This window comes from Phoenix dactylifera, chromosome 12 (genome assembly GCF_009389715.1).
Source record: "Phoenix dactylifera cultivar Barhee BC4 chromosome 12, palm_55x_up_171113_PBpolish2nd_filt_p, whole genome shotgun sequence".
NCBI lineage: Eukaryota > Viridiplantae > Streptophyta > Magnoliopsida > Arecales > Arecaceae > Phoenix > Phoenix dactylifera.
Genome location: NC_052403.1, coordinates 3,088,769 through 3,100,247, shown reverse-complemented (window position 1 = coordinate 3,100,247; position 11,479 = coordinate 3,088,769). Strand labels below are relative to the sequence as shown.

At 38.4% G+C, this 11,479-nt stretch overlaps 2 protein-coding genes across 3 annotated transcripts; both read right to left on the bottom strand.

The window, feature by feature from the left end:
- Nucleotides 1-918: 918 nt before the first annotated feature.
- Nucleotides 919-5,007, bottom strand: LOC103705031 (acyl carrier protein 1, mitochondrial-like). 2 transcript variants are annotated; one of them, XM_008788611.4, is made up of 3 exons: nucleotides 4,683-5,007; nucleotides 4,391-4,584; nucleotides 919-1,181 (listed from the first exon to the last, which is right to left on the bottom strand). In XM_008788611.4, exons 1-2 carry the CDS (start codon nucleotides 4,893-4,895, stop codon nucleotides 4,408-4,410), a joined length of 390 nt encoding a protein of 129 aa, XP_008786833.1. In that variant the 5' UTR covers nucleotides 4,896-5,007; the 3' UTR covers nucleotides 919-1,181; nucleotides 4,391-4,407. The 2 variants fall into 2 exon arrangements, with proteins under 2 accessions (XP_008786833.1, XP_008786832.1); XM_008788610.4 differs by lacking the exon at nucleotides 919-1,181 and having other exon boundaries at nucleotides 4,169-4,584.
- Nucleotides 5,008-8,043: 3,036 nt separating this feature from the next.
- Nucleotides 8,044-9,086, bottom strand: LOC120112780 (zinc finger protein 700-like). Its single transcript, XM_039132665.1, has 2 exons — nucleotides 8,913-9,086; nucleotides 8,044-8,817 (listed from the first exon to the last, which is right to left on the bottom strand). The coding sequence occupies exons 1-2, from the start codon at nucleotides 9,084-9,086 to the stop codon at nucleotides 8,044-8,046; spliced, it is 948 nt and encodes a 315-aa protein (XP_038988593.1).
- Between the last annotated feature and the right edge of the window lie 2,393 nt (nucleotides 9,087-11,479).

Here is an 11,479-nt window from a genome sequence, read left to right as displayed (position 1 = left end):
GGAATCATAACATGATTGTCGGACTGGCAAAAATAAAGATCATCTTACTTATTCATCATACTTCTGCGCTTTTGCATTAAAGCCAATAATTAGATGTATCAACAACATATCCATCGTATCAATAGACATACATATTAGCCTCTTAATATCTTTTTCCTCAACTTTATACCCAAAACATCCAACCAAGTTCTTATTCAATCATCATTAATCCTCTATCCTTATGATTTCCGAATGTGGGTACGGATGCAAATAGGAACAGGTACCCAAATATTTTATCCATCCCCAAATTAAACGGAATTAAACTAAATAAGAATTGTTTCAATGATGGATTCAAAAATTAGAAACTATTTGATTCCGATTCTGGTTACGATTTTGATGATTATCCAACCCAAAATAGAACCTACTCAATATTTAATACTTTTTTATATGTATTATAAATCTCAATTACCAACTCCGTAGAAATAACTACCAGATAATCCTAGCCCTCTAGGGACGGTCCACTGCCGCAAATCCTACCACGAAGAGAGATGGTTTTCGGTTTTTCTGTTTCGGTCTTGCAATTTCTTTTGATGGCAGTTATGTTTTTTTATTTCAAAAATTGTTTGATCCCAATTTGAGAGGATGGTAGTGCATTTTGATTTTGATTTTTTCACAAACTGCACCAAATTCACCCCGTTGACATCTTCAAATATACACAATGATAATGGAAAAGGCTAACATCTTCAAATATCAATCATGTATTTGGGGGATTCGTATTTTTCCAATGTCAAAATACCATTACCTACTTATGGTCCATGCAATCCTGGATTTTTGGAGGGATGAATTGGCAGCAAAGCTAACATTTGGCATTTTTCACAAGGTGGCTGCTCCAAAACTTGGAACCCGCACCATTATACTTATAAGCCCAAGCTTTTGGCATACACCAATAATAAGATTACTTCCGTTATCATATGGATGTGGTTCACAAAAACAACCTCTCTGTATGCAGTATAATACGGTATATATCTCTTGATAGGAGCTTTGGGTACAGATTTCCATCATCCGCAATTATTTTGCTCGGATCTTTGCATAATTCTGGCGATGGGGTTATCGTCTCATCTATGCAGTCTAAACCATCCATTCAACAGGGCCCATCATGATCCCTTGAGTCTCACAATCACGGATAATATTTAAACTTCTTCCTTCAGTACAGTTATGGAGCCACAGATTAGAAAAACAAAATACTGTCAGTAAGAAAACAAACTAATAAGTCAGATTAGAAAAACAAAACTCGGTATTCCTTTTATTATTGTTAAAACTAGAATTTTTTTGCATGGATACCTTTCTAAATATCAAATTTTATATGAATATCCTTCTAAAATTGATATTTGCATGTATACCCTCGTAAAACTCCGTTATTGTACAAATACCCGTAATATAACGGTTGCTCTAACGGTGTTAAAAAAAATCATATTAATATTAATTAAAAATAAAATAAAATTTTAAAATTACACTATTGTCCATGTCTTCTTCTGGATCGCGATCTATTTACATGTATATACATTAAGGATATTTTAGTAATTTTAATTTGAAACCGTTAATTTTTTAACATCATTAGATACAATGGGCACATATGCACAAACAAAAACAAAAAAAAGGGTAGAATGACAAAACAAGTGTTTTATGAGGGTATGTATATGCAAATATCAATTTTGAAAGGGTATTCATGTAAAATCCAATATTTAGAAGGGTATTCATACAAAAAAAAACTTAAAACTAAACACCGTCAATAAAAGAAAACAAAACTAATAAGTGTCTTAAAGGTGAGCTGGATCTCAGAAGACCAAGAAATAGAGGCAGAATATGGCCGAAGTGAGTGAGTAATAGAAAACAAAGTCAACCTATTGAACATTTTGAGAAAACTTGAACCCAAGAATTGGAATGGCACCTATTCTTAGCAAAGAGTGAATTATGCCTACAAGAACAGCATAGCAAAGGCTCTAGCGTTAATCAACTTAAAGGCACAAATCATGGCCAAAAACGGGTCCACCAAAATAATATTTACTAGAGACCAGCCATTTGAATGGAAATATGTTTTCACAACTGCCTCAAATGAAACCAGCATTAGGACCTACCATAATAATCCCTCCAAAGATTGGACATATAAATTTAGCCTGCCACAATTCTCGAACAATTTCAACCAATAATGATTCCAAGGCAAAACTTTTGTTGCAGACAAGAGATGAACAATGGTAGGGTTGTATTGATTACATTCTAATACACCACACACCTCTTCACCTATAGCTTCATCAAAGTTTTGTGCTCAATAGGGCTGCAACTCAGGCAAGTTGGCTCAGAATTCATGGTAACCCTAATCCAAACCAACCTTTATATAACCCTAAACCAACTCAACCCAATATTGATTGGACTTCTCTAGCCCAACCCAACCAACCCCAATTAAGTTAAATTCGAGTTGGCTCAGGTTAATGTCCGATTGGGTCAAGTCAGGGATTTTAACATTTTGGAAACGTTTGGGGTATTCCCAGTGGATTAATATTGTGTTGGGTTGGGGTCTACACTCACAAAATTCTGAAGCTTAGCAAAGTTGAAGATATGGTTACCCAAAAGTTACTCACTAATTTATTTGTCTATTCGGGTCGGGTTGAGCCAGGTGGTAGTTGGATTCGGCTAAGGTTATGGTCAGTTTTGGGTTTGGTCTCATCCAAAGAAACAGCAACTGTAGAGCCAACAATAACTACAGGTGACTTCATGAAATGGAGTAATACATTGAGAGAACAGGCTTGAAAATGCCTAAAAGGTTAAATAAAACATGAAGCAAGATGGTTCAATGACACTCCAGGAATATAAATCATGAACAGTGGGGTTAAGAAGATTCAGAAATACACGACAGACAACAAAATATATCATGTTAAATTACAAAAGATGGTGATCAAGAGAATGCATGCTGACAGTATAATTGGACAAACATGAGGTGATGAGCGGACAGAGGACCGCAAAAGACAAGTGTCAAGCATGTAAATGTGCTCAAAACGAAAAACTACAAGCCATAACTTGCATTAACAGAAGTATGTTGCCTAATAAAGAGAAGGTCATGATGGCAATTGGTAAAGATTCAAAGTATAGTAAAAGAATGATCTAAATAGGACTGAGTGCCAATATATATATATATATATATATATATATATATATATAATATAGTTTAGAAAAGAGGAGCAAGAATAAGCAACCATATACATGAATGGAATTTGTAGAGAATTGGATTCCATGGCAATATAGAATTGTAGGAGGAACCAAGAAATAGCAGACTACCCCAAAAGGGAGCTCCAAATGCTACAATTCCACTACAAAGACAACACTTAGTTCACTAAGCTTAATATTGCAACCCTCAAATGAATAAAACGAAGGGAAGAGCAAAGGGTTTCAGTTAGGAAAAAAATAAATTGAGATAAACAGGTACCAAAAATACAAAGAAGGTTTCAAACTAAAGTGGATGGTTTGGTAGAGGTTAAGTATAAAGAGAGGATTTAATTCAATGGCAGCAATCTTAAAGAAGAGGCATATCACACCAAGCATTTGTAAATGTCCCATTACAGTGGTTATAGGCTTTCTGACATGAAAGTTGAAAATCAATATTTGGAACTGGTTCAAATTTTTCTATAACATAAACCCTAAAAGCCAAAGGATTCACACCCTTGTGTATGGAACCACAAAAAGAGATGCATGTGAAGAACACAAATAGAATCCACGGTACATGCACAAAATCATATGAATGAAAATATGCATGCAGAGAGCACATTGAGCTGGCATGTGCTGTACAGCAATCATGGGCTGCTAGGGTTTTTGCTTAAGGAATAAACATCACTTGATCGACCCTATGCCTCAAGAAGACATGACAAAACATGACATTTGACAAAGATATTACATGCGTAGGATCAGGCCAATCATAATATGGAAAAGAGATGAAGATTTAGAGAGCAACACAGTAGAATCCATTGAAACTCCTCAAAGTGAATCCGCACCTTACACTATTAAGCAACATATCTGATGAAGTTCAACCTATCAGTGTGAATCAAACTTCCATTCTCGATCCATCTCAAAGCATAAAGATTTTATATATGTGTATACACGAAATGATAACAATAAGCAAGGGAAAAAAAAACCAGAAGAATTCGATGAAATCAGAAAGACATTCTCAAGATGCCAACTTTAATGGAAGTTAACAACGCCCAGCTCCAAACTGTGCATTAAATTAGTTCTTTAGACATGGAAATGCTTATTTCCCATCCACTCTAGGGTCCAATTCTTCAGGAGACAATTCTAAACCATGGAGAGCAGCTGTTCCTCAAGTTCCAGACAAAAGGTGAAAAAAATACAAGTAACACAATCTTACCCCAGTTTTCCTCCAAATTAAACCGCCATGGGATGATTAGAGACGTACTCAATGGCCAGGCTACACGAATCGATCTTGTCCGCCTCCTTGTCCGGTATCTCCAGCTTGAATTCCTCCTCCAACGCCATCACGATCTCCACATTATCCAAGCTATCCAGGCCCAAATCCTTCTGGAAATGGACGTCAGGCGTCACCTGAGACCGCTCAGAGGGCAAAAAGGAGCGAGATTTAGGAACGAAAAGTAGGGATGAAGAGAATCTCGGATTAGGGTTAGTTAGGACTGCGGGCGGACCATGGAAGGATCGACCTTGGGGAAGCTCTTGACGACGTCGAGGACCCGCTCGACGACCTCCTCCCTGGTGAGATGGTCGTCGCCATGGGAGGACATGGATCGGATCATCGAGGCCGGGAGTGGATCGAGGCATGGGAGACGCCTCGATCGAGCTAGGGTTTGGACGGGGATTCGGATGTGGCGAAGGATCGCCGGTCTCAACGTGGCTGCCATCTCCCGCTCTTCGTCCGCCTTCCTGCCTTCTCTATGTTTGATAGAAAACCCGGCCCTTTGGGTGCGAGCGCGCGCGGGTGAGATGAAGAAGGTAACGGCCTGACGTGCAAGTCCACTACAGTGGGATGTAAGTTTCCGTTTGGGCCAAGAGGACTTCTTTGAGTGGGCTACAAAGGCCCATCTACTCCTGCTCAACATCCTTTAACAAAATAAATATTGTAAAAAGCGCCATTGAGACGAATAGGACAGCGAATTGGATGGCCTCGTATCTAGCCAACCACTTCAGAGATACTCTTTGGGTTGGAGGAGGGGAGTTGCTCAGTACACTTCGGAATCTGTTGTTTTTTAACTTTTTTGGTTATATTTGTACTCATACTGTATAATACATCTGTTTCAGCAAAAGAAAAAAAAAACACCATTAACTATTTTATGAGGATGGAACCTGATTTATTTTTTATAATTTAAAACAAAATAAGTAAGTTTATCCTTAATTTAGTTACTCCAACTGAAATTGCTTGACATCTTAAAAGTTGACATCATCCTTATAACAATTGTGAGTCTAGATAGGATTTGCATCTCTTAAACCTAAAATCCTTTTTGGATTAAGAGAATCGGAGAGAAGAAGAAAGAAAATACAAACCACCCATTTGGTTAGGGGATAAAATCAATCCATTTACTCTTGTTTGGTGAGAAATTTAAAAAGAAGAGAAGAGAATAGAAATTTAAAATCCTTAATTTGCATAGTTAGATAGGAGAGGAGAGAAGAGAAGAGAAGAGAAATGGAGAAAAAGCATATTCTCTCCAATCTCCTTCAACTCTTTAGAAATGGAGAGATTGGGAAAAAAAAATAAAAGAACTTTCATCCTCTTATTTTCGCATCTCATGTTCAAAATATATTTCTCTTCCTTCATCTGCTCCTTCTTGAGGCTGGAATTACAGGTGCTAGTCTGCCCAACTTTTGTACCACGGATCCACCAGCAAATGGGAGAAGCCCAACTCAATGAAAACATCAGGGATATGTAGATTCTCAGATTGGGATGATGGTAATGCCATCATGAACATTTAACAGCCCCTGTTCTGCTGAAGGTGCCAAGGGCAGAATTCTTAAAATTGCTGGAAGTTGTTCCCAGTCATCTAGTTTTTTTTTTTCTATTTATTTTTCAAACCGGCAACTTACAAGGCCTACATTAGACAACACCAATCAGTATCAAACATAAGTATGATTCTTAATCTGCAGGGTAACAATACGATGCCATCCGATCGGCAGCACTCGAAGTTCAAACCCTGCCCTTTTCCACCGGAAGTTATACAAAGTGTTTAGATCTCAAATCAGATCTTTGCTCGTGCCTAGAAACATCTGGAATAACAAGGAAGAGCAGGATTTCTTCAAACATTATGCCTGACCTGTAAACTATTTTTCTGTTTATGCTAATGACTTGCTCCGCCTTCTAAATCCACATTAGTTTTTTTTTTTTTTTAGTAAAACGGTCGCTCACGTTAATCTTGCATGAGTACAACCAACTGAGTCCAGATACAAAACATGGCAAATCCACATTAGTTTCATAGATAACTAATGGGTTTTCAACACTTCATTGGAACATTTGGTATTTGCATAGGCTGCTAATGTGCTTATTAATAACTTGTAGTGATACCACTGTACTTATGTGCTTATTTCTGTCAGCGCTAGAAGAGGATATCCTTTTCAGCTGTAGATATGAGAATCTACCAAACGAAAAAAGATGCAAATTATCTGGAACTTAAAAGGTGAAAATAAAGTGTGGCATTGATTCCTTGAATAAATAATCTGGCAAAACAAACAAAAGCAATGCAGGAGCAATGTTCAATGACTGACATTGTAAAACTATATGTGAGGTTAATCATGTAGCCTGCTATTTATGTACTGCTGAGAAATCCGATCATATTGTTTGAAATGGACAAAAGCTTCAGCAACATTCCTAAGTGTCAAGTTTTCCATTATTCTCTTGAACGATGCACTGATCCTATAAGCATGCTTCATGGCATCTGCATCATGCTGCTGAAACACAACATATTAAGAAAAGAGAACCGCAGTGACGAAGAGTAAGAAAGAGAGGCCAGGTATATTTCTCAAAGAAAAACATACTAGGTATGATCGCATTTTGTGCAATCACATTTGCAACTTGTGTTTAGTGATAAGCATTCAGATTTAATTTTAGTCATGCATGAAGGCTCTTGAAAAAAGGGACAGAGAAGTACAAGAACATAATACACTGATAATTGTTAAGAATGTTGAATTTTCATTCTCTTAGATTTTAATACCGAAACAAACAAAATCTAGAAGTAATCATTGTAATTATAAGATCTGCAGCCTAGGTATAGTGCATAAGACGTGTTCGCGGCCTTATAATCAACAATGGTAACCATAAAAGCATGTCTTACTCTGTAAGACAATCTCCTGTCTCTTATATTCTCAGCTGCATTATGTATATCTTAAAATCATTTAGTGGAGGATTATTAGACATGCCTGTGATGCATGACTATAAGCTACATCATCAGATCCTTAAAAGTAGCTTCATACAAACAATTATGCTCCACAAACAGCTTGCATCCATGCAAGATCCCTTGATGTCCCACATCCATATACGAAGGCAATAACATGCCAAAGGATAGTTAATCTGAGTATGACAATCTTCTCATTCACCACCAACCCAAACATAATGGGGTTCAGCTTGCACTTTAGTTGGCTGGCAAAAATATTTGTAGCTTTGAGATCAAGGATATGATGCAGCTTATAAGGAGTTATAATACAATTTATGAAATCATAACATCAAAAGAAGTTGCAGATAGATTAAGCTACCAGTATACAAATGCTCAAAGAAGCGATGGATACGTGGTTCTCTTATGATGTCAATAACATATATAAGATAGGAAACCAAGCATGATGGCATCCTAAGATCAAAATTACAAGATACTGTTATATATCAAAATGATCCTGGTTCTGCAATATGATGAAATTGACATTGCTTTCATGATTAGAATTCATAATTGCATCTAGAACTAAAATCTCTTGGTTCTAAAAGAAAAACGAGGGCATGAATCTGCTTCAAATTGAAACCACTCACAGCTTCCCAGAAATATCTCTGCATAAATTCTACCAACAGTTAAAGCCTTACTTCTTGACAACTGCAGGCACAAGTGCATCAAGCCGAGCGCGGCAACCAAGAGTCCAAATATCTTCCAACTTCATCCCCATGAGCCCAAGGGATGGGGTGCTTGAACTCTGATCCTTCTCAACATTTCTATGCTCTGGAGAATTCGATGGCTTTCCGACGCATTCCGGGTGTGTTCTCTTATGGGCCTGAAGGTTGCACTTGAATGCAAATTTCAACCCACATTTGCACCCAACCATCTCCCCACACAGCTTCTCATGGTCCCTCAAATCGACCTCAATGTAGAATTTCTTCCCACACTTCTTACAATTGTGCATCTTCTCGCCCTCCGAATGCTTCCTCCCGAAATGCCGCCTCAATTCATATAACCCCACAAAGATCCTGCCGCAGACCGGGCACCGGCATGGGATCTTCTTGTTCTGCCCAGCCTTCACAGCGCTCGTCGCCAACACATCACTCATATTCTTATCGTGCGTTCTGCAATGCATCGACAAGGTTTGCGCATTCTTGAACGTCTTCTCGCACCCTCCATGCATGCATTTAAATGGCCTCCTGTTCCGAATCATGTCGACTGATACTGTAGCTACCTTTAAAGCCTTCTTCCCCTCTCGCAAACCATTAATTTTCTGGCTTTTTGCCAAGTCTTTGAATTCAGCATTCTGCGCTGTGTTTGGGGGGGCTAGATAGGACTCTCCAGCCTCGACATAACCCACATTTGGATTTTGAGGAAAAATGTCGCCTTGGACGACATTGTCATGAACCCTAAACTCCAACTGGGCATCGATGAACTCCAATCTTCCACAGAAACCGCGGGATCAAAAGGAAAAACAGCGTCTTTGCTAACAGGAAAGCCGAAATCAGAGCTCACCTGTGGATCCATGGCGGATGGGGATCCCACATTGTAGAAATCCGGGGGGAGAGTGAGGTCTGCGCACAGGTACTTGAGCTCTTCGGACAGTGGCAATGGTGGGAAATTGGGGAAGTCCGCGGGGTTTAGAGGGAAAGGAGAACCAGGGAGAGGAAGGGGGCTGCTGGAATCCATGGGTTTTCTCTCGGACTGGGGAGCGCAGACGGAGGATTGGGGGGGATTGGTATTAAAAAGTAGGGACCTTTTCGAGTGTATTCTTACAAAGAGAGCAGAGGGTTTTAATTGGGTTTAATGGAGGAGGGAGAGGCTTCTCTCCCCTTCTCTCTCTCTCTCTCTCTCCCTCTCTCTTTCTCTCTCCCTGTGGTGGGGGATAGCGGAGACGTTTCCGCAGAAAAAGGGTCAGAGAGGTGTCACAGGGGATGATGTGGCCTGGAGTTTCCTCCACCAACTCCCACTCTTTTAGCAACACTAAAAAGGCCTTTTATTTTAAGCAAAAGTGGTAGAGCTAAAAAAAAAAAGAGCTCTAGGCTGGATAGGTAAAGTAGGGTGTCGAGTGTGATTTTAGCTATGGATGCTTTGATATATATATATATATATATATATATATATATATATATATATATATATATATATATATATATATATATATATAGTCTGGTAACGATTGTCCATGCCGATCTAACATAAGTACAATCAGCCGTGTCAAAAATAAAATAAAATCGCATATAGAGGGAAGGTGATACCAGACCATATCCGTCTACAGTTCTATTAATGTAAAAAAAATACGCTAGATGTGTTCAATTAGGTGAAATTTTTGAATTAGATCGGGCTACTTTGAAATCCGATGGTGTTTTTCGTAGCAATCCAAGGGGTTGGTTCACCTTTGGGCATGCTACGTTTGCTTTACTCTTCTTTTTTGAATACATTTGGCATGGTGCTAGAATCTTGTTCGGAGATATTTTTTGCTGGTATTGATCTAGATTTGGATGCTCAAGTGGAATTTGGAACATTTCAAAAACTTGGGATCCAACTACAAGGAGACAAGTAGTCTTTCGATACACATTAGCAGTCTGAAAGAAAGAGTAGTTTCTCACCAGCCTAGTACAACTTAGCTTTTACCATGCACTAACGGATTTAGTGGCGAATACAATGTTGCAAAGAGAATTGATTCCATGCCTGGAGGCTAGAGGTAAGAAATAATAAAATTATATGGTAATCCTTGATTACCTATTTATTATATCAATAGATAATCTTGAATGATGCACATACAATTTTATTTAGATATAGAACTTTTTTACAAAAGAGTTTTTTTTTTTTTTGTCTTCTCTTTTATCCTACTCTCCCATTCCTCCGGTTTTCTCGTCCTATTACATCCCTCCATATCCTCGCCGCTAGAGACCTCCCTGAGACGCCGTTGGTTATTTCCGTTTTAGTGTTTTAAAGTACTTCAACTTCCCTTGATCTTAAATCTTATATTTGATAGTAAGACTCACTTAACACACTTTATATATTGAGTTGTGCTGAGTTAGATATCTCATGATAGAAAACTCTATACGTTGAGATGAGCTTTCTATAACACATGCGCACGCACCGTCGCCACCCACCGCATACGTGCATATGAGCATGCACCTATTGTTCATTATCTGCATCTCTCCTTCCTTTTACAAAACATCATCAAAACACTATTATTTCTTTGAGTCTTAAAGAAAAATGGCGATCGAAAGCAATTCGATCAAATATCTATAGTTGGGAGCCAGTCCTTATAAAGATGCTGCTATAGTTAAATTTTAGATGATGCCTTCCTCACCATCCACAGCAATGCAACCCTTGCTCTCTTGTTGGGCCTTCTGGCTCTGCTCCGGCCTCATCATATAAGACCTCTGCCCTGGCATCAAAATTGGAAGAAATACCTAAAACTAACGGTAACTCACAGGAACATGGTTTGAAGGAGAAAAAGTTAGCAACCGATTCAACTGGTTATAGGCCAAAATTTACATAAATAGCCAAATATGGAGGGGAAATGGTGGGTAAATTCTTTTAGGTACCGAGCCATTTTATATATATATATATATATATATATATATATATAGTAACTAAATTTATAATTTGAATGGATTCCAAGTGTCAATTTATTGATAACTCTTGTAACAGGAAAAGTAGTTAGATATTTTTTATATATTTGTTGGGTTGTACCTGTACGTTTGCACTGCCTTGCATCCATATATAATGTAGTTAGGACAGGGATGGTGGACTTTATACTGTTGTGTAACGTGGAGTTAAAAGGAACGCAAAGTATTTTAATTGGAGGAGAAGCTATCTCCTAAAATGAGATATGGTTTAAAAGGAATCCCAGGATCTTTGCTTGCAAGGAGAGGAGGGCTATCCAATTGCTTCCTTCCATTAACACTTTGGTCTCTCAATAGCCTGGTTTTGACAGTGCAGTTTTGCCGCGAGATGGAGACTATTGAGACCTGGAAGCATTGCAGAAGTCCCTTGCTTCTTATCAGCGCCCCGAAGCTCATGCGAAAGGTAGGGCATGAGCAAATGGTTGTAAACTTGTAACCACA